This window comes from Dermacentor albipictus, chromosome 6 (assembly GCF_038994185.2).
Source record: "Dermacentor albipictus isolate Rhodes 1998 colony chromosome 6, USDA_Dalb.pri_finalv2, whole genome shotgun sequence".
NCBI classification, from domain to species: domain Eukaryota; kingdom Metazoa; phylum Arthropoda; class Arachnida; order Ixodida; family Ixodidae; genus Dermacentor; species Dermacentor albipictus.
In genome coordinates this window covers 47,095,563-47,118,994 of record NC_091826.1, presented here as the reverse complement: position 1 = coordinate 47,118,994, position 23,432 = coordinate 47,095,563, and the positions used below count along the sequence as shown (strand labels likewise).

The 23,432-nt window shown below is 48.4% G+C and overlaps 2 protein-coding genes across 6 annotated transcripts in view; both read left to right on the top strand.

Annotated features, from left to right (window-relative positions):
* LOC139061035 (EEF1AKMT4-ECE2 readthrough transcript protein-like) overlaps positions 1–23,432 on the top strand; it is a 140,062-nt gene that overhangs the window by 59,412 nt on the left and 57,218 nt on the right. The window lies entirely within an intron of this gene.
* LOC139061032 (endothelin-converting enzyme 2-like) overlaps positions 1–23,432 on the top strand; it is a 98,033-nt gene that overhangs the window by 32,057 nt on the left and 42,544 nt on the right. For 3 of the 5 annotated variants that reach the window (XR_011515153.1, XR_011515152.1, XM_070540463.1), the window contains 5 exons: positions 7,002–7,292; positions 8,553–8,858; positions 12,629–12,891; positions 16,231–16,513; positions 21,236–21,493. Coding sequence is in view for 3 of the 5 variants with exons in the window: in XM_070540463.1 (XP_070396564.1) it covers positions 7,002–7,292; positions 8,553–8,858; positions 12,629–12,891; positions 16,231–16,513; positions 21,236–21,493 (1,401 nt within the window). In the remaining 2 variants the exon portion in view is untranslated. Of the gene's footprint in view, positions 1–623; positions 951–7,001; positions 7,293–8,552; positions 8,859–12,628; positions 12,892–16,230; positions 16,514–21,235; positions 21,494–23,432 lie in introns of those variants that run through there. The other 2 variants (XM_070540462.1, XM_070540461.1) reach the window with 2 other exon arrangements.

The window sequence follows — 23,432 nt, the reverse complement described above, 5'->3', positions numbered from 1 at the left end:
TGTGCCACTGCGTCGATTTTATACATGGGAAGCAGTGTAGACCACGCATGCCCTTACAAGAAAATGAAGTGCGAATTCATGTAACATAGTTACGAGTCATGTGATGCCTCCTCCAAGAAACTTAGTTCTTTTTCTCTGAGAGCCAAAGACGGGAAGCTAACACATTCATCACTGGACGTCTGGAGGTAGAAAAGCACTCGAACGATTCCCCCAAGCTGCACGCACACTTCAATGAACGAAAACGAGGTAAGGCAACTTCAACTAGACTATACGAGCCTTAGGGTATCGTCTTCTCGCAATCCCGCTTTTCGATACGTCACGCGACGTATCATTTGGGCTATGTTGTTGGCTGTGGATTTGAGACTATGTACGACAATTGCGCCCTCATTTTTCGATGGCCATTCAAGCCAAAGGGCATTAAAATTGACGTGCCAAATTAGCTCATCTGGGTTAGCTCGCGGAAGACAGCCATTGGGGTTCGAAGATTTTATTGAGCATTGATCTGAATGTTGATTCAAAGAGAATTTGTGAGTGCGCAATCAAAACAGGCTCTTTGAAACCAAAATCAAACCACGGCCACTTTCTCGTGGTGGACAAGCGGCATGGCATCACCAGCAAGCAAGCAAGGGTAGAGGAAGAAGAAGAAGAAGCGCGAGAACCAAGAAGACGCCATGTCGGACGATCTCCGCAAGTCCAACAAGAAGCGCTCGAAAGAGTCCGGGAAAAAGACACGGGCGGCGGCGCGTTCTCGGCCTTCGCTCGGTAAGTCCCTGAGCAAGCCGTCCTTGGCTGCGCGACAAAAGTTGACGTCGCCGGGTGGGGCTCCCGCCAAAACAAAGGACCGTCCCACAACGACCACCGTCGGCACCACCGCCGCTACCACGGCTGGCAAAAAGACCAAGGCTAAGCGCTCCAAGCACGGGCAGCGAGGGATCGAAAGACTGAGTGGGGTAAGCGATGCTTCAGAGACGGCCCATATTCCGGCGCGTCATAAAAAAGTAACGGTTCCGGCGCGGAACCCTTGAGAGACAAGCAATGGACCCTTAAGTAACAATAGACGTGAGTGGAGTAATGAATGGTCGTCGTGCACCCGGCTGAGAGTGACGTCACGAAAGCTGAGTGGAATAATTTGGAGGATGCATCGCCTTTACGACTGCAACACGATAGCGTTCAAAGAGCCCTAAAGATTCTCACGCTTCCCGGAAACTGCAGCTTATGTAACCGTAATATGCACCGGAAAAAGCTGACGGTGAGCGCTGTGCACGAAGGCGAGCTTTATGGTTCTTTTATTGATGATGTGCAAGGAACCAAAGGGCTGCGTCACTCCTGCTATGCTCTCGGACAAATTTTCTTGGCTATGAAACGAAAGTTCCGGGGGCGGAGCTTCTGCACGAGAGCATTTGTATGCAGCGTAGTCCGGGCGCACTCGGCACCCGTTTCGGTTTTGCCAACCTCGCACAACCACTTTAGTGAGGGAAGATGCAGTTAACTCAGCGTGAATCAATGTTTATTCACATGCGATATGTACCAAGTTGTGAACAGTGAACATCGCAGCCTGCGTCCGAGCTCCCATGCAGCCGTATGGCGTCGGTTAGGGCTTGGACCCGCAGCCGACGCAGGCGTTGGTAAAGCGCCGGCGCAGCAGTCAGCTCGCTCGCTCACTCGTTTGTACCTAGATTTCGAAGTTTGCGATTTCCAGATGGGCTCGCTTGGTTTCCGCGCAGATGCTGCAAACACTTTATTTTATGCGAAGCATATTACTAGAGCTCAACCCAGCTCCTCAGGCGCGGCGGTGTCGCCTTCAATACCACGTGACACCGTGACGTCACGACAGAGGAGAAACGGGGCTCCAACTCGCGCCGTCGCTCGAGAGCTCAACCCAGCTCCTCAGGCGCGGCAGTGTCGCCTTCAATACCACGTGACACCGTGACGTCACGACAGAGGAGAAACGGGGCTCTAACTCGCGCCGTCGCTCGCGGCGTCGCCCCCCGCATCGGACGCGGTGAGCATCGAGCAACGCAGCGTTCGGCGCGACAACGATTTATTCATGAAGTGCAACGCCGCAGACACCGACACCGACGACACCGGCTTTTCCGCGACACGAGCTCCTTAACGCTGTCGCGTTAAAATAAAGGCTAGTATGCTTCGCATCCTGGACGTAACCTAAGCTAAGCCACAGCCATTGTTTTTATGCGTTGCATATTGCAATCACTCAGTTCAGCCCTTGGGCGCGGCCGTGCAGCCACCATTGACTTTAAGCGCAACCACGTGACGTGACGTCACGACAGCCGGAGGAAAAGCTGGGCCCCAACTCGCGCGGTCGCGCACGGCCACAGCTTTTATTGGTGTGATCCAGCGGTCTTTTGTTGGCGAAATTGGTGAACGGCCTCTCTGGGGAGTTGATTGATGGTACAGCAGGCGACAAACACTCACCAGATGACACAAGTGCCATTTCGCGTTTGGTGAATGTGCAAAACGTGCAATGGCTTCGGGTTAGACAAAGGTCGAAAGAGCAATATAAAGATACAATAAAATACCAATAGCTGACTGGTTAAGGTTACGCATCGTTTAAAACTAGGTACTGTACAAAACAAAAATAATATTGTTTTCAATTTGCCAAGTAAGAAAACGCCAGCAAAACTGCGGGACTACTTCTTGCGCTTAGTTTCCGTAGCCTTCGGTTCATAGCCAAGAAAAGTTGTCCGCGACTATAAGAAAGACCTCAAACAGCAGCTGGAAAACGCTCCGCGTTAAGAGGGGTTTGTGTTTGAGTTTCCGCGTAACATAATTGTGTTTTCACGTATATTCGAATTACAATCCGTCTCTATCGCGTCTGTAGGTGGAGTGTAAGTTATACTTTTTCTACATGTTTTATCCTGAGAAAGTCAATTAGTTGCGTAATTTCTCTGCGCCACATGGAGGGCTTGTCTGGTTGTGTATGCGTGGTTTGAAATTCGTTTGGCCAATGCGCTCTCGCTTATTAATCATGCTTATTACCTACTTGCTTATTAAGGCTCGGACTGCCTTGACGCACAAGAGGTCAAGGCATACAACCGCGGATACAACCAAAGCCATGCGCGGGGCAGTGCGACCACACGAGGGTGCGCCACCACCGTTTCCGCCTCTGGGTTCCACTGAGCCAAAAAAAAAAACCCGTAGATCGAGTGGCACACACGGTCGAATCGAGCAACCTTAGGAGCATGCATCATAACTTAATGGATAGCCTTCCGCTTAAATCATCAAAAATCACGGCAGGACGAGCCCCCACTTCGAGAAACTTCTTGCTCAAGCGGTGCAGCTCCCGGGTGAGATGGAACCAGACCTCGTTCCGTGTTTTCGCGAGGCTTTCGTGAAGGCCCGGCACCCGATCCCCGAAAAGTGAATCACAGCGTGCCAACCGAACTTGGTATGAGCACTCGGCGAGAACAAGCACGAACTGGTTGATCGCCTGATTAGGCAAAGGGTCCAAAAATGGAACTGTCTCATAAGGAACGCCTGGGAGCCTAAAGAGACTAGCAGTCCTGTGGAGAAGAGCTGCTGTAAGCAAACACTGCGTAAAGATATGAGCCGAGTCCTCACGACCGCCACAAAAGGGGCACACTCCACGAGCCGGGATGGCTGTGATGCGCCGGTAACTCAACGGAAGGCATCCTCGCGCCAGGCGGTAGATTAACGTAGCTCGCCTAGCGTCGAGGAAACCGGACGTAATGAGCTTCCAGTTTGCCCTCTGCATGGACAGATCGTGCCTTTGGCAATGCGGGGGGAGACCAGGTTTGTGCCCTGTAAAACCGACTTGGCTGTTTGTGTGTGGAGTGCAGTTCCTCAGTTGTGCTGCACCACAACAGCCCCCTTGTCCGGGAAGGACCGTTGGCCCGAACCAAGTGCCCCCGCCCAGTCAGCCCGGGTTGAAGGGGAGCACCGGAGTCAATGTATCGAATGATGGTTTGGGTGACGAGTACATGTAAGCTGTGGGACGCAGCGCCTCCGGGTGCCAAGTTCTCTTCCCATCTGACAACGGTGCTGATTAACGCTCTCGCATTAATCAGCAAGGTCCGGTAGATAAGTCACACACCACAACGTGACAAAATGGTGAGTGTAGTATAAGCAACGCTGCATCACGAAAAAAAAAAAAGCTGTGGCCTGCCGTAGTTGCATTCTCGGCCACTTGGCTTGGCCGAACGGCGCTAACTGGCGGGGATGGGACGCGTCGGCGACGACGTTCCACGTGCGTGCGTGACGCATTTTCTATGCTGATCTCAGACAGCAGACCCAGGCTTGTGGCGTTGCGGCGGATAGCAGCGTTTTCGTTGCACGTGGCGGGCCGCACATTTTTTTAAGGGAACAGGGTAGGCAAATTTTCCGAAAAAAAATCGATTTTTTGTTTTTGTGTAATTTAAAATCTCTGTTCTTTCCTTAACATGACCCAGCGTTTTATTTGCGCTTGCGCGAAATATTTACCTCAAAATCAACATTTTTCGAAACTTAGGCAGCATCCAGCCACGCCCCCTTTGACACATGCTCGGGATCTTTGCCTCTCCTAAACGGCAAAAAAAAAAATTTTTTTCATCGCCTATTTTTTGTCACGTTTAGCGGAATGGCTGTCACTCATGTGGAAGCAGTGAAAACCTAGCTAGCATATTTCACTTAGCCAAACGAATCCTAAGATGCAGCTGGGTTAATCGCAACGCGGGGCGTTTTGCTCGTGCTTTGGCGTGTTTTCGCGGAGAATCGAATTTATTTATACTTTGGTGCTGGTTATTTAGCGGTAATGCAATGACGAAGCCAAAGGAGTGCTTTAAAAACGTATCTTTCATGGAAACCGGCATAAGTCAGCCTCCAATGACGCCAATTCTCCGCAACACAAACCAGGAGTGGGCGCCGCGGCCACCAGGTGAGCGTCTGCATCGAAGCTTTCGCACTCGGCGGAACGCTCTAAGCAGAACGCGGGTGTTTTAGCAGCTCTCGAAGCCTGAGCTTCTCCAGAAATGTCTCCATGGAAAAACTCAGAACACCAATGAGGCGTTCAACAAGGTTGTATGGGAGCGCGCTCCGAAGAATATCTTTCTTGGCCTAAAGACGCTGAAAATAGCGACAATGGATGCTGTGCTAAGTTTTAATGACCGCAGCATTGCTCTAGCCGACATTTTGAGGTCATTCGGAGTTTCTCCAGGACGGTTCACAGTCCAGTGGTTGCGCGAAGTTAACCGGCGGCGACTGTACTTTGCAGGGAGGGCTGCACCACTGGTAACTAAGGAGGCCCGGAAAACAAGGCAGCTAGCACAGAAAAGAAGTGTTGACGATGGAGGGGACTACCAGGCTGGTGGCTAATGAAAAAATGCGCCAGAATTTTTTTCTACAGTCCTATATTGCAATGAAGCTCTTTCTTCCACTTCAAAGCCAATTATCTCAAAACACCAAATTTTGCTGCATTTGACCCTTTTTTTCAGAAACTACAAGCGCTAGGGTGATAACATTTTCCAGATATTGAGCAAACATTACAGAAAGTCTACTGAACCAGGATTTTAAATTTTCTTGTAGGGGATGTTTGTTTACAGGCTATTTACTGCAGATTTTGGCTTTAAAATTTGGTGGGTCCAGTAAAAAAATGAAAACAAAAAAATCTAATCTCCAAAAAGAAATAATCCTGGTTCAGTAACACTACCTAACATTGCTGATTACAATGCCACCAAGATTATAGTTCTAACCCCAGCAGATCACGAGAAAAAGGGTCACGAACATAGCCCAAAATGCATGGCTAGAATAGGACCTACCCTGTCCCCTAAAATATCTATCCAGCGGCCGTAGCTGGGTATAGGCAAGCCACAGAGCAGTACGTCGGGAAAAGGAGCATGTTTTTTTTTATATATATACCAGAACTTACACCGATTAGGTGCAAGCAACGGTTGAATGACAGGCCAGGGACCATGACATATCGAATATGAAGTTGCACAAGGTGCTGTCAGTTAAAGTGAACGCTCGAAGATGTATAGATGGACCAAAAGAGGAACACTAATGCAGATTAAGTTGATAAGTATTACAAGAAAAAATTCCTAGAATAAGTTCCTGGCACGAAAGAAAGATGAACATATAGAGGCAAGCAGACAAAGTTTACTCGACTGTGACATTTCTACAAGAAAAAAAAATATCTACCAGACATCTTCGAGCATTCCTCGTGCACAAAAGAACTTCCTCGCACCCGACCTTCTTCCACCAGACCTCGTCGAAATGAAGCGTGACTTCCTAATTCGCCATAACTCCAGTAACGGTAATGCAATGTGTCGCCTGGCCGCAGCACCAATCTACTATATATTACGCCACTTTTCCTTCTTGGTCACGGCCATCTCGGAATGCACATGCGACCACCCGCGTGGCTATTTTGGATATTCTAAAGCAGCCCCAATAATCTAGTGAAATGATGTGGAAAACACACCTTTTCGCTCAAAATTTGCGGTAGTCGTAGCAGCTTAGAGAAGTATAAAACAAACCCGCCGTGGTTGCTCAGTGGCTAGGGTGTTAGGCTGCTGAGCATGAGGTTGCAGGATCGAATGCGAAAACACCCGTGTACTTAGATTTAGGTGCACGTTAAAGAACCCTAGGTGGTCAAAATTTCCGGAGTCCCCCACTACGGCGTTCCTCATAATCAGAAAGTGGTTTTGGCACGTAAAACCCTATATATTAAAAAAGTATGAAACAATGTACCTTATGTACAAACACAGCACAGCTAGCGACGTTTCTACATCTTGGCTGCTAGGGGAAGCGCTTGAGCTACGTAAAGGGAATTGCACCAGGAATCACCTGTAAATGGTTCCTGCTACAGTGGTTCCTCACATTGTGCGTGTATATACGCACACTGGGACAGCCGGGAACTTCTGTTTCTAGGCCATAAGAACAGCCTATGAGGATGGCAGACGGCACGCTCGTGATTTCGAAGACAGCGTAAAATCTCGCTGTGAATCCGTGCCCCGTGAGTCACGACAGACTGGCCGTCGCACTCGCCGCAGGTCGACCTGTCGGCGCTGGGCATCCGCGATCCGGTCGAAGAGGCCCATCGCCGTGAGCGCCAACGAACCTTCCGTGCCTGCCTCGTCATCGGCGCAGCTGTCGCGGTCGCTGTCACTGTCCTCCTGGGCGTCGCCTCGATGTTGGCCTGGCGTTACCGCGCTCAACCTTCCGCGCACAGTTCGGCATGCCCGACTGCGGCGTGCGCCGAGTACGCGGCCATTTTAACCAACGCCATCGACGAGAGGAACAGGCCGTGTGACAACTACTACCAACACATCTGCAGCATCGAGGTATGGGTTCTCCTCACCAGTATGTACGAAGCAACAAACTTTCGTAAGCATGGGGACGAGCAGTGCGCGCTAATTGCACGGACATGCAGAGGCACACGTAAAGAAATAGCGGGCGCAGTTTCGTTGCGATAGCAATTACACAGACACTCGGTGCGCATCCACGCCGTCGGCGTCCTCCGCGCTGTCGCCGTTGTCGTGCTGTCCGGTGAAGGTACACGGGGTGGTCACGCGCGGAGTGTTAGTCTTCAGAGACGCAAGGCGCGTTTGCATGCAAAAATGACGAAGCGAATCGAACGTACCGTCAACGCTACGATCAGTCGCCTCGACGGCAGAGGAAGGCCAACTTTCTCTCTTCCGCTGCTGGCACGCGTATATGTTCTGGCAAACGTGAAACGAACGTCATCTAATATTTCTTTTTCACTGGGCGCTCAATTAAGCCTACCGTTTTCCGTTGGTCTCACCTCGTGCGCCATCGATGTGCGACACCTGCGGTGCCAATGCAGTCCCTGCCTTGCCCGCGTTTTGTGACGCCTGGTAGCGGTGAGGGTGTTGTTCCTGCCGTCCAGCAGTGGCATCCATGTGTGCGACGTGGCGCCAACGTGTCGCACCCGTGTATAGTTAGAACAGCGTCTGATGAATTCAAGCGCAACGCTACCTCGGTATGCAGCAGTCACTGCCTCGCCCTTCGGGTAATATTGAAAACTGCTCCCGTGTTCGTATTCACATAAATAATTAGTTAATTATAATTAATAAATTTACAATAGGGTATAATAGGCTAGGATGGCAGTAACCAGTACCTTCGAAACCATTACCTTCGAGTGAAGTGATTGTAGCATGGGCTAACGTAGTAACATGCCCATAGGCTTACATTTCTTTCTTTTTCTTCTTTTTGCGGGCGACCCAAGCAAAAAATTTGCTTGGCTGCGTATGCCTTTTATTTGGTTACATTAAAGTGATTTTACAGCCAAGCTCTTTATGGCTAGTTCCCCCGGAATCGTTTCCGGGTGTGGACACAAAACTCCATACGTGGGCAGGTCCAGAAGATAGTGCAATACTGGGATGAGCACGGCAGAGGTGACGCAGGCGTTAAGCACTCCCCATACGTGGGCCGATACCGAAGATAGTGCAATGCTGGGCCTGTCCACGGCACAGGCGCATTCCGCCATTAAGGAGCCCACATATAAACAGCTCCGCGTGTCATCGTTCTTCACAGAGTGGAAGGGCACTGAGTTTTTTTTTTCTTATCTCCTACGTTTGCAGATGAGCCGGCTCAAGAACGACATCAGCACGGTGTACCGTATCCGGCGCGACTCTTTCAATAATGTAACGACCAGGCTGCGGAATATGAGTGTGCCGGATCAAGAGCAGTCGCCGCTGCAGAAAGCGGCCGCCTATTTGCAGGTTTGCGAGAGCGTAATCCGCGGCAGCAACGTCCAGGAGGTGAGGGAGGCCCTCAAAAAAGGCGGCATCACGTGGCCAGACCACGTGGATCCTTCAGCCAGTCTCATCGACGGGATCTTCTACATGTCGGCGAAACTGCACACAACGGTCCTCATTCGCGTAGAGGTACGGCGGTATACGGAAACGTATACGGAATACCGTGATATTGAACGAACAGAGCTCAAGCTGAACATAACGAAAGATGGATTTTGGAGAACACATCTTTAAGTCACTATTGCAGGTTTTCTATGAAACAGGCCTACATATTTATATTTCTGGTTCCGTACGGACGTTGTGCCGCGAGGCAACCCAAACGGGAAAACGAAAATGCTCTACAAAAAAAGTTGACTCGCCATCCCGGCCCTGCGAAAGCGAATGTCCCGCGACGCTGTGGAAAACCGCCTCCACAACTGCGGATGGGGGCATCTATAAATTCGATAGCATTATGTGGCCCATGAAGTGAAACACTGGGCGTTAACATCCGGTGGTGAGGTGACGTTTCACGTGATGACGTAACGTGATTACGTCATCACGACACACTGACATGACGACGTCACACCATAGGGGGCGTGATGAGCCTCACGTCAAACGTTACATTAGGTACAAATGGCATCGTCACGTGACGATATCGCCTGATGATTTCATCACAGCATACGTGACGTCACGCAGTGACGTCATCGTCAAGAGATGGTGTCACCTGTTGACATCATGTGCTACCTCTTGGATGAGCCGCACACATTGCGCTTCGCGCTTCTTTGCACTGTCTGCGTTATAGGCCGAATTTTTTGTGCGAGCACGTGGCAAAGAAAAATCCCGACCAACCACAGGCTGAAAGCTTCGCTCTAAAATGTAAGCCCATCGCCCCTTACAATATCGGCTTAGCCAGGTCCAATCAGTTATATCGAGAGCGCCGATTCGGTGCTTGTGTACATCAGTTCCCGTGCAAGGCTACGCGATGGATAAACTATGCTACTAGGCTACTATGCAAGGCTACGCGATGGATAAACAGACAGGAGCAGATTGGCTTGCACGAAAAAATGAAAAAAGGTAAGCCTATAGGCCACTACAATGTTGGTTTTCTCAGGATGAATCTCTTCTCTGGAAAGTACCGGCTCGTTGCATACATCACTCCTACTGCTCGTGTCCCCGCTTATTCACGCGATGAATGAAGGAATTCGAGAAGCTTGGGTAACCCGGAAAAATGAAAATAAAATAAAAGAAAGGTAAGCCAACGGCTTGATACCATGATAGTCCAGCCCGGCACAATCACTTCTCTCGAAGGCACTGGTTTCCTGCTTATCATTTTCTGTGCCCATGCCGGCACCTATTTACGCAAAGAATAAATGCATACGTGCAGATTGGCTTGCACGGAAAGATTAAAACGCTATTGACATTAGAATAGTAGAATTTTGCGCCACTTGGTGATGCATATTTCACTATGGTGGGAATCAAGAGACGAGACCAAGGCAAGGCGAGATATTTACTGTGAGGTCTCAGCCCACCTTTTCGTTCGCTAGCTGCTTCTCCATTTTTTAGATAATCTTCGACTAATGCGGTTTGATGTCTTTGTCAAATGCGGTTTGACAGCTGACAAGAGGCGGAATTCATCACTGCGAATCACTGCAAGTAGCGGGGCACTAAAAACGTTCAGGTTTTTTACCTACGTTTACTGTCTTATCATTTAAGTCTTTCATCGCTGGTGATCTGCTTTTTGCTTCTACCACTTGTACAACAAAGCATGCAGCTGAACCAACCTTTTGACACAGATCACTGTCCTCATCTCAGGAGGAACTGATTTCCTACGCAACGCGTTATTTACACGTAGTTCACTCTCCCCCAATATATATGGGGGAGGAGGAGTAGGATATGACGATGCGTAGAGTAAGGTATAAAGGAAAGTGATAACCGCAAAAATATGGGGGGGGGCAGGGGGGGAGGGTTGTAGGCGAAGCCAAAATGGAAAACAGCGCCGCGAAACGCTAGCTGTCAAGAGAGAAGAATGCGAAAACGCTGTCCTCACCAGCGGTAACGTCACACAAGGATAACCGCACAGTGGGGGTTTGCGAATTACTACCCCACGACAGTAACGGAGGGGTATACTCGAAAGCAATTCGTTACTTCTCCGAACATAAATGAACCCTAAACAGATACCACAAGCGGAACAGACTGGCCTGGCAGTTGCAGTACCTCTGCAGATATTTTCTGCAAATATTCACACAATGCTCATCTTCACTAGCAATTCCTTTTCAGGACTGATGCGTTCATCTTCCCGCGTTTTTTTTCTCTCTTTTTTTGGCGAAGACAATAGATGCGTGATGTGACGTAAGGCGGTGTTCTAGCTTATAAGCATCTTGCTAGCGTGTACGGTTCCTCAGCGTCTGCGGCCACTATGAAGCTCGGCGCTTCCTTGTTGCAGATGCTTGGAGAAGGTGGTATGGCCAATCCAAAGTTACAAAAAATCATCCTAGCAATAACGCGATAAGTGGCCGTTGATAAAAGAAACATTGCAATGTGCCGGTTCCATTCGTCGGCCAAGTTCAGGCGCAGCGCAAAGTCGAGGATATAACTACTGAGCTCCGGGGTTTGTCTGAAATATCCTCGATTCTGACGCATGGCGCGATCTCTGGTGTTCTGGTGCAGTTCCCGCCTAATTCAGGTTCTGAAAGCTGCAGCGTCTGTTACAGCTTGTCCCGTCGGTACAGTAACTGGTTACATGTAATTGATTACTGGAAAAAAAAAAGAGAAAGAACTCATCAGCGCTTTCACTCTGCGAAGAAGGACGATCGAGCAGCGAAGCTGTGGTACTTTTTGCCTCAATCGACGCATCAGCGTGTGTCTGTATATTTGTACACATATATTACAAAGTTGCCTAGGCGACTATGACGCAACCACAACAAACAAAGCCCACTCGTGTCAACAGTGTGCATAGGACGCAGGTGGCCGTTAAACTGATCCTCGATGAGAGCTACGATACACGTTGACTGGAGCGCAGTCCAAAGGAGTGCACGAAATAATATATTTGTTTGTAATTAGCGATTGAGCATAATTCTTACATAATTAGCTGAATTAAACTTGCAAGGGCTTGAGTTTTATTCTAGCATACAAAGACGGGGCTGTCCGTTTCCTTCCCGTAGAAGTCCGTGTATTGATGGCAAAACGCGAATTGCACAATATTTACAACTTCACTGTGAACTAGGCGATTAGCAAAAGCAGATGAAACTCCTGCGCATTGTTAGAGTCTTCTTAGCGGCTAATTTTCATATAATTTGTTTCGCGATAGTATCTATAAAACAAGAGTTACGGCCATTTCTTACAACCATACTCCCTGCGTAGTCGGACATGTATTGCAAGCAGACAGGAACTCTCCAGCGTTTACAACTTCACTGTGAACTAACTTCTTTATGACAAATAAATGAAACAGCGTAATGATAGATTCGTCTGAGCGGCCAATATCAGTTAAATTTTTTCGAGATACTTAGATTAGATTGAGAGCCAGAAAGCATTCGCGAGGAACTGGAGACGAAATTTTTTGTTTTTTTGTTTGTTTCGACGCGATCGTTGTAGGCGGACATCGACCAACACCACATTGTAGCTACATACAGCTTCGCTGTTAAATTTATACGGTAACCGCGAGCGTTATCGATTAAACGAAGTATTCGTTAATTTGCAAAATTAGCGAGAAATGTAATGGATTACAATTAATTGTTTAATGTAATTCCTCACGTAGAAGTCTGCCTTAAAGGCTTGAAAAGAAAAGCGCACTATCGTAATTTTGCAAGTCTTCTATTGGCTAATTGAGCCTAAATTATCATATTTCCTATTATTCTAAATTAGACTAAATTATTATCGCTATTCATCGTCGCTTCAACATTTCTCGCCGATGGTGTCACGTGCAGGTGAGTGTCAGCAACAACGCCAGAGAGTCGCCCGCTGTCACCTTCAGCTTGGACAAGGAGTTCATAACCACACTTGAGATGCTGAAGCGGCACAGGATGACGAAGCGAATCCTGGGCCACTTCAAGCTGACGTACGCCACCTTTGCGTCTACACCGGAGCTGGCCAAGGACAAGGGGCGCTCCGATCAGCTCTTCAAAGACCTCATGGAAATGAGCAGCAAATTTGGGGCCTCCACGTCCTACGAGAACACCATGGCCGACAGGTATGGTGAACATTGCACCCCCCTTCTGAAAGCTTCAAAGCCAAGCTGGCATCGCACACAGCGTAAATGTTGAATAGGGGAAACTACGCATGGGTGAATCTCTTGCGTGTAACAATGATAATCGGTGGTTTAACAAGGATAATCAGTGATAAGCGCCCCGTGGATCAGTGAGAATTCTTCAGCAATTTTGACGTGTAACGGTGCACATGACTCATAATTAGCGGGCTTGACTGCGCGTGGAAGCATTCTGCACCCACAGTCACAGGCTTACCCATGTGATGAGAGTAGAATATTTCCAGGCGTTGGATGGAAGTCGATTGATGCTATACGCTGGTAATCAAAGATTGTTAAGAGAGCTCGGCATGTTTTGTGCAATGAAGAAAGCGGCTCCACGCCCATGAACTGAAGTATATACGCACTTCGACGCACGGGCATTGGTTGACCATTCCCGGACTATCTATAGTTTCGTAATCACTACGTGGCCCCGAAGTATTATGTATTATGCACGGACCCAAGGTAACCTTTCCATGCAAATGAGGGGGGGGGGGTATCTTTACTAGTACAAATAGACATAACGTCTACCATTCGCCATAAAGACGCGTAAACCCGCCAAAGAGAAATGAAATAAGTCGCATCTCACAGTTAGGCCTGCGAGATACAACTATCCTTTAATTGCCAAACAAGGAACCACATCAAATGGACTCGCGCAGGAAAGAAGGGCAGGCAGAACACTGCCAAGAACAAGTAAACAAGCAAAAATGTAAAATGAAAAATTTCAGTAGTAGAATACAACTTAAAAAAAAAAACAGCAGTTAGCAACCGAGGCACAGGGACCGCGCGGGGTTGTGTTACTCTGCCAGTCAATCACAGAAGCAAACAAAATCATCGTTATACGGCCTTTTCAAAATGGCGTCATACTCTTGAAAAATTCGGAGTGTCCACTGTTCTTGAAGTGTCTTTTCATCGGCCGAAGCACTGAGCCGTACAACAGACATGTACGAGGTGCATGGAGTCTGAGCATTGCACTCTTGAAAAGTATATGGTACAGTTCATTTAACTGCTTAGCCCGTTTTACTCATGAAACTTCACTGCCAATTGAAGTGCAAATTGACAATATATATTTGTAGCGAAGCAACCATTCTACTTCAGTTCAATAACAAATTAGGCTTTCGCCATACCGCTATAATTAGCGAAAGAAAACGCACAAAATTACGTGGTAATCATTTTTGTTCTGCGGTTACCGCCTTATTTGGGTAACAAGAAAATATGAAGTACGAATTACTTGCAGCCTCGCGGAGGAACAGTGATTGGCGGTTATGAGAGCATGGACAGGGCTTCAAAGCAGGCTTAAATTGTGTCCGACTATAGTAGCGTTTATTGAAGTAGCTCTGGATGAATAGTAGAGAAACATATATTTGCCGAACAATCCCAGTTCTTTTCGATCCTTCGTTTACTATTCTCTCAAGCGCCAAAACTTGCGTATTGTTATTTGGAAAGTTGAGTAACGATACGTGGCCGCCAGTCCCGCGCAACCGCATAGCGCGCAGGATGCTGTGGTTCTAGACGCGCTGCGCCCACCGCGATAAGTTACAAAAATACGCACATAAGCACAGCAGAGAAGTGGCTATACGTCAGGTGGTTCGACTCATAATTGTAGATGCGTCACTCAAAACACACGGAATTGTTCTGCACTTCCGGCGGTGTTTTGCCTACTTGCTTTTTAAGTAAAAAGATGTTGATCCATAAATATTCTCAAGAATAGTGGTTAAATTTGTTAATTTTCACTTTTCCTTCCTGTTTGGCTGTTGCCTTGGCTCTCTCCCTAAGTAGATGACTTAGTTTCTCAACGCCTTGCGACTCTTGTTTCGAATTGCTAATTTTGCGCGAAACGTGCTGTACAATTGGGCAAAACCAGACGAGGTAACAGGTGAAAGGCATATTGCTTATGGGTTTAAGGGTTATTTCAGGGTTTCATTATGGACGCTGTTTCGCATAAATTTGCGCGTTATATAACCCATATCGCGTGTATATGGTTCCGGAGTTCTGCCAGTTTAAGCTAGCGAGTGTACAAGGCATATCGACTTGGAACGAATTGTGAGGATGGCACCGGATTCGAGATATGCACTGTCAAACTTGGGGTAAAAATGCACAGCTGCACTTTTTCGAGAAACCGCGGTTTTGTGCATTTTAGCGCAAGAGTAATGAGAACCCCAATCCATTTTGTCGGACAGTTGGAAGATTAATATCTCGAAACTGGTTTGATCCTGAGACTTCTTTCCCAGTGGGCACGCCTTGTGACCTCACTGGCTAGCAAACATAAATGCGCAGCGTAATGTAATTAAATAAAAAGTTCATTACTCCAATTACTCAAATTATTCAAATAAGCATCTTGAACTCTCGTACAATAATGACTTCCTCCTCGAGTAATCTAGCTCGAGGGTTAGATTCGTGCTATCCGCCAAAGGCAATTTTCGAAAAATTCTAAAGAGACACTGAAGACTGCTTACGTGTGAGAACGCGAGAGCGGTGTACCGCTTGTAGACCTCGAAACATCATGAATGCGTTCATTTTATAGGCTCCTAACGTGGCGCCACCTTTTCCCTGTAAGCTGCGCTGTCACGTGTTCAGTGACGCACTCTCCAGGGCGCACCTTTAGTCAGCCAGATGTTTTCGACGTGACGTGTGCAATGACGCATGCATTAGGGGAACCTTTGATTGGCCAGAACCGCGAAGCCGAAAAAAAAAAAGGACAGCCGTGGCCTCGACGAAACGTGCTCGTCTTGCACCGTGGAGACGAGGGTTCGATTCGCACCCAGATCAAACCGTACCGAATTTTCGTTTCAACGACAATATTTTACTTTTTTGCAAGAACCTCAGGATACATTCGACGTCAATCCTAGCACTTTCTGACATGTTTTTACACAGTGCTTCGTCGGCCATTTTCGGTACCATTTTTTTCCGTCACGCCCACTACGAAGGATTTTCGCCTAATGGGACGCATGATGCTTTCACTCCAAAACATTGTGCAGCTAAACACAGAACACCTGCTATATACTCTTTTCATATAGGTACTCTAAATAATGCGAGAACTTGGGCTTAGTAATATTGATTTAGCCCCTAATTGACCAATGCGCATCAAGATTACTCTGCATATTATATTCCTTGCATTCTGCCCGTTTTCGCGAAGTAAAAACGTCATGAGACATCTAGCTTTTTTTTAGAAAACCACGAAAGCTAGCATGTGTATCGTTCTCGAGCGTACCTAGTAGCCCTCTTTGACAGCCTCGCTGGTCAAAGAAAAAAAAAACACTAAAAAGGAAGCACGTGACATGGTCGCAGCATGCCCCTCGAGCTTCACCCACGCAACATCCCAACGGTGGCGCCGTCTACCGACTACGACACTTGGAACGCCGCGCTGCGCCGCCACTTCAACCAGTCTTTCGACAACATCCCGTCAGTGACCATCAAACGCCCCAAATACTTCAGGGCGGTGTTCATGCTGCACGCCGCGTTCGGGGATACCAAGACTTTGGACTTTTTCGGCTGGCTCTCCTTACAGTCGCTGATACACTTCACGAGCCCGAAGCTGCTCTCCAGTTACTACTACTCTTCCGAGGAGCAGGTAAGGAGTCGTGCTTTCCACACGCAATGACGTTGCGGAATTTCATCCCTGAGAACACATGCAAGGTTCGGAAATTATTTCGTGCCAAACAAAAAACGTTGCATGGCATTCCGTAGCTGTGTTGTCTGGGTCACCAGTGTTTCGATGTCGGATTTAATCTCTGCTGTATTGAGCACTTATCGAGCACAAGCACTTATACGGGCACTCGAGGCACACTCGCGCCGTCGCCGTCGCCGTGATGTCCCGGTGTGGATGGTGCAAGTCGCCGCGTTTACGCGAGGCTCGAGCGCGGAGTTTTGCGAGGTCTCCTGAGACGCGAGGGCCGCGCAGTGTGTTTGTCTGCAAAACAATACCGCATTCACTAGAGGCGCTTTTTTCGCGCTTTGAACCATCGAACTCATGGCTGAGTGGTAGCATCTCCGTCTCACACTCCGGAGACCCTGATTCCATTCCCACCCAGCCCTTCTTCCAGGTTGTTTTATGCGAAGCATATTACTAGAGCTCAACCCAGCTGCTCAGGCGGGGCGGTGTCGCCTTCAATACCACGTGACACCGTGACATCACGACAGAGGAGAAATGAGGCTCCAACTCGCGCCGTCGCTCGCGGCGTCGTCTTCAAGGCTGACCACGTGACACCGTGATGTCACGACAGAGGAGAAACGGGGCTCCAACTCGCGCCATCGCTCGCGGCGTCGCGGCTGTATATAAGCAGCTGCGCTTGCCTCTGCTAGACACTCACGAGGTGAGATGCCTCCTGGAGACAGAGCTCCTCGTTGGAATGAGAAGCGAAGTTTGCGGCATGCTACAGAGACTCTTTCTAGGTGGCTTTGCTACGGCGCAGCGACTACGCGCCCCGCATCGGACGCGGTGAGCGTCGAGCAACGCAGCGTTCGGTGCGACAACGAAATGTGCGCCTGAGCAAGCGCCGCACGCATGAGCCGACGCCGACGACACCGGCTTTTCTGCGACAAGAGCTCCTTATCGCTGTCGCGTTAAAACAAAGGCTAGTATGCTTCGCATCGTGGGCTTAACCTTAGCTAAGCCACAGCCAGTTTTTTATTTATGTATCGCCTTACGGGATTTTTTGCTCACGGCCAACACCGCCAACAACAGCTTTTCTGCGACACGAGCTCCTTAACGCTGTCGCGTTAAAACGACGCACCCTAGTCACGGGCACGCGATCACGGTTTCGCTCAATAAGCTTGCCGCGGAGCTGCAGACCGGCGTTCTCCATTGCTCTACTGGCGGGAGCGTTTGCGAGTACAGCCACTTAGAGTTCCTGCTGTGCGGCGCTGCCCTTACAACACTGTGCATCATATACAGTTGTCTGACCGGAACGACTTCAAGCAGCAAACGCTGACGGTTGTTCTCTTTTCTCGTCTCGCAAACTGTTGAGGCGCGACGCCGGCAATGGCTCTGGGGTCGCTCTTCTCCAGCCACCGTTGTGAGGCACCTCATCTTCAAGCGTGTTCGTTCTTGTTCAGGCGCCTAATGTCCACGTGGTTGCTTTCGTGCTATCGCGCTAACGGATTTTGTGCGGATCAGAACCGTGAACGTCATTGGAGGGAAAGCGAGATGAATTGGCGCTACAAGAAATGCCGCGGAGCAGCACCGCCGTCTTGCAGCGACCGCGATCCAATCAAAACAGAAAACGCAGTGACTAGACAAGTATGAACGGGCGTCTGCAGCCGGCGTGAACAGTACGGCCGTGGTAAATGCGGCGGCGGAGACTGCCGCCTTGCGCTAAAAGTGGCGTCAGAGTAGACTTGCTGAGCGGGTGTGCGTCCGTGAGTATGCGTCCGAATTTGCTTTTACGTCATGCATCTGTAACCCTGCCGTACTGCTGCTACCCATTGACAGTGATTGCACAATGAAGTTCTCGAATGAATCTGACGCCTTGTGCAGACGTGCCCATGTTTTTCCGATAAGTACAGTTAAAACTCGATCTAACGAAACACGATTTTACGAAGTTCCCGATCTGACGATGAAATTTCCGTAACGCGGCAGTTGCCCATAGGGTTGAACGTTGTCATCAACTCGAATTAACGTATCTAACTTGGCCTAAGTCGATTTAACGAAGCTTTTTACTGTAATAGATGAGCAATAAAGAACGGCGATTTCTTTCGAATTTTGACGCATACGGGTTTTTTCTCGAACGTGGGCTTTAAAGCTAACGCGTTGGAACATCTAGGCGCCCTAGTCGCGGCCCTAGCTTTATTTTGATGAGACTGCATGCCACGCCCATGTGCGGAAATGCGGACTCAACACCGCCTCGGTAGAGGCGGTGGTGGTTGCTTTCGTTATGTCATGGTTTACGCCACAGGTCGCCCCATTAGGGGCAACTACGATGCAGCGATAGCCTTTTGGCGTGTAGCTACGTTACAATTTAAGATTTCGAAGCGCCGAAAAATGCTTTCCTCGAGTGTACAAACTTCCCGATTTAACGAAATAAATCGAGCGTGGTCATCACTTCATTAGATCGAGTTTCGACTGTACTCCGTCGAACTATAGCGTAGTCGCCAAGGGTGGATGCGAGGCGCCACCGCTTCTATGGCAAAACTGTCTGCGTGGTCACCTCGCGACGTAAGCCCGTAGCACGTACACGTCCTGTAAGTAGCGATGCTATATGCGTCACTCTAATGAGTGCTTCCTTCGCGACGATCAGCTGTATGCGCGATCTTCTTCGCTTTTAAGAAACTTGCTTACCTTCGTGTTGGTTAGCTGCTGGAAAGAAATACCCACCACTGCCGGGAATCAAACCGCGGTCTATGCGGGGGAAACAAACTGTCCACCGCGCAGCTAATCTAGCAGCTGGTGTGTTGCTCGCCGCCGGGTGTCTCGGAGGCTCGTGCTGGCTTGGGTGTGAGTCGAGCCGGTCTCGCTATAGCTGCACATGGGGCATTTGGTGAGAGGGCCGAGCACAAATGTATACTCTTGCAAGCGCTCTTAGTCTTCGCACAGAGCTCAGAGATCGGAGGAACATTTAAGCGAAATGCCAAAATCTCTTTATAAACTGATAAAGTATTGTTTCAAAACTATGTGTTAGCCAATTTCTTGGTAGTAGGTTGCGTACTGGAAACGATAATAAATTGTCAAAGTTTTACTTTTGCTCGGTTTTTCCCGCCCACAAAAACCGGCGCCAGGTCAGTGTGACTTCACAAATTTTGAGGTATCTTTTTTTCGTATTTTGGCCATTGTGGCCGAAGTTTTTCAAACTTGAAACTTGCCGAATTCAGTCACCGAGCTCTTTGGATTGAAATGTAGTCCTCCATAATGATGAAAGATTAACTAGGCCAAAGCAGACATTGGCAGAATCCGTCACGTGACGGCGAGCTTGCGCTTGAAATTCAGGGCGGCGTCAGCACGAGTTCATTATATTTGCATGCTTTCTGCTTTGCGGAGCCTTTTCTCGTCATGGTAAGGGGTATTTTTTCTCGGGACTTCTTCTCACTTTGCTGTAGGGTAATATTCTGCTGCCCGTGGAATAATTTCCGGTTTACGCCCCTTCAACTACTCTGGAAAATAATGCAAGGCGAAGTGGAAAAAAACGTGACGGGAGGTTTTACTCGGTGTCCGAGATGTGTGCGATTTGTTAAATGTTCTCGCTGGCTAGGCGGAATTTTTTTCGGTTCGCTAAACAATCATTACCCGCCAGTGAACGTTGTTGGAGGACGCTGGTTAACGCTGACGGCTGGAGTGCCTCACTTTTTTTTTTGCGCGTAAGTTTCTTTTTTCTCTTTCGTTCACAGAGAAGCAGTACGTTCCGTCTGCATTGGGTAAACAAGCAATCGAGTGGTATTGTCGACTTGTCATTTCCTTTCCTGCAATTAACTACAGGGTTCAGACCATCATAACACCAGATGGAATAGTGGCGAATGTCCCCGCACCCCTAAAATTTAAGTTGCCGCAACAGTTGTTTCACCGAACCAGTTTCGACTGCCAACCAGGGGCTGTATCCATCATCACGTCATGAAACAGTGCCTCACTCTGTTCCTGTACTCGCTACAACGGGCGCGCGCGAAGGCATTAAGACAACCGCGCATCCCAATTATTTCTGCGCATTAACACATTCTGCTGGGTCATGACGTCGGAGTTATTTTCGAAACGCCAGGCTTGGCGCTTCGAGATCAAATCTAGTAATACCAGTCTAAAATATCTCACGTCTTGCCCAAAGTTCGAGCTTGCTAAGTGTCCGTCCTTAGACGTACGAGAAGAGCGTGTTAAATGTACTTTACGACTACGGCACGCGAGTTGGCAAGAAGTAATGAGCGAATAAACTTCGTCGCGACAAAGCTACATTCCACAAAAAAGTTGAGGGAAGCGCTGGTGCCTACGCTGTGGCAGAATCGCGTAAATAAATTGTTCTCACGAAGCAGCTATATAACCGAATTTCATTGTCATTTCCAGAAGTAGGACCTGGCAGACAGAAAGCAGTATTACGCTTATACGCTTGTATGCAACATGACGCAGCATATTCACACTTTCACACATTTCCAGAGCAGCTATGTTGCCGGCTTTCGTTATCACTTCCAAAAGTAGGAACTGGCTGAAAAGAAACAGCATTGCTCTAATAACGCCTGTGTGCAACCTGACGCAGCGTATTAACATTTAAACGCGTTCGCAAAGCACGCTCGGCTGGGTCAATGGCCCCGAAAAATACAAACCTTAGCGAGTTAGCGGCACCTGTCGTTACAGTAAAGTCGAGCGCTCCGCAACTCGCAGGCCTTCACCGCGCACCGAAGCCACTGCCTTGCACAAACGCACGCGGCTTTCCGCTCCGCCCTCAACGCCCACATCTGGATGGTCGTGCCCAAGGCGACTCTACAGGACGTGCGCGAAACGGCGAACGACGTCTGGCGAGCCTTCGCGGAGCTGCTGGGCGAGGAAAACCGGACGCTGGTGGGCAGCAGCAAGCCGCCGCCCAAGGACCCGTACCAGGAGGCCCTCTTCTTGTACCGGTCGATGTCCAAGCCCGAGAAGGTGGGCGTTTTTATTTTTTGCAGTGATTTATTTTAGAATGTCGTCAGTGCGAATGCGCATTACCGATGGCACACGGACAAAAGAAAGCGCGAACGAAACAAGTGCAGTGAAACCTCGTTATAACGAAAAGAGATGTCAGGAAATAACGAATATAACGAAGTAACGATGAACCACAATACAGACGCATAGTGCAGTACGTGCGATATCGATATCAATAACGAAGTAACGCTACATTACGTTTCAATATTGTTGTAAGGAGGTTTTATTGTATAGCGTGTGCACAGCGAAACAGCTTACACAACCATACGCAATCTGAGTACAATTTTTGTGTTTTACGTGCCAAAACCACGACTTGTTTATGAGGCATTCCACCTCTGGCGAACTACGGACTATCCTATTTTTGACCACTTGCCGATCTTTAACGTGCTCCCACTTCATGGAACACGGGTAGTTCTTGCACTTCGCCCCCATCGAAATGCCGACTCCGCGGCGGGGATTCGATCCTATGGTCTTGCGCGCTTAGCAGCGCAACGAAATAGAGGCTAATCCAACACCGTGGATAACACGAAACCTCAATACAACGTTGAAATCATACAACACATACAAAGTCATATATAATCAGTAGAAAAAATATTTCAAAAACGATGCCACTAGCTAGCTGTGGAAGGTGGTTCCGTGATATGCATGTGCTTTTGAGGCAGAAAACGTGGGAGTCCGTAACATTCTTCCGGGGACGAAAGAAGCTCTCCATTAAATGTTTTATTGCGCATGGCCTGTGATGCACAAATAAAGCACTAGTTGACAATTAGCGTAATTGATACGCTGTTTTATTCCAGATGCTGACGCCGGCCGTATCTAGTTTCCTTTATTCGATGCGCCTTTATGAGTCGGTTCATTACACTTCCCCCAGCGTTACATACCACATTGACGCAGGGCAAACTCTATTTGTTCTCTTGCAAAACTCAAGTACACTTTCGTTTGCTCTCCTTTTATCATCCTGTATTGGCTATTCAAGGCGACCAGGTTGTTCTTGTGATAAACAATTCCCGCTTCTTTCGGGCTGTTGATGTTGAGTTCATCTGTCAATTACACATTGCATCGCGTTACTGGCCCATTAAACTTCCGCATTTTATTATACCGCGCTTAGCAGTGAACTGCTTAAGCAACGAAGTCCACGTCTTAATCAAAAATGAATCATTGACAGCGGCCTAAAGTTCGAAGGCGGGGCTCATAATATTCACGGGAGAGATCTTCCAGCTGAGATTTGCGTTAGGCGATACATATCGGCACTGCTCTGCCGTACAGTCAACAAAAATATTGAAGATTTCTACCTTAAGTACTGGCGAGTTGCTGCTCATAGGAGTTGGCGGCAATCCTCAGAAGACTCTTCTTATAGGGTGCTCGAAGAAGTGCCAAGCACCCATTACCACACTTATGCGTGTGAAAATTTTTGGTTCTGACATTATGTTCTCGCCCACACCTCTATTATGAGATGCTACGAGCTAAATGAGTAATAGCTAGGCGTAACAGAGGGTGTGGAGTGAAACTTTAATACCCTCTGGGGTGTAATTGTAAACTCGGCGTGGAAATAGGCGAACCTTATCTGCTTTCGCTTGTGAATTTGCGTTATACAGGTTAGTGGCAAATATTACGAATAGCAGAACAAGCACGAGGCAAATTGAAATGCTCAATTTGTCCTTTTCTCGTCGAATCTAAGCACCTTCGCTATTCTCGGAGCAACGTGTACGGACGAGAAGAACTTCAGTTTGGCCTAGTTGGTGTTTACTGCATATCATATTGATGGCAAATAATGATGGGAACAGTGGAAGAGAACACAAAAATACGACATGGGCGGTAACTTTCAACTGTCTTATTCACGGCAACCCATGGGCATATATAGACAAATAGAACATGCGCAGAACGCAGCTCCCAAGAACAT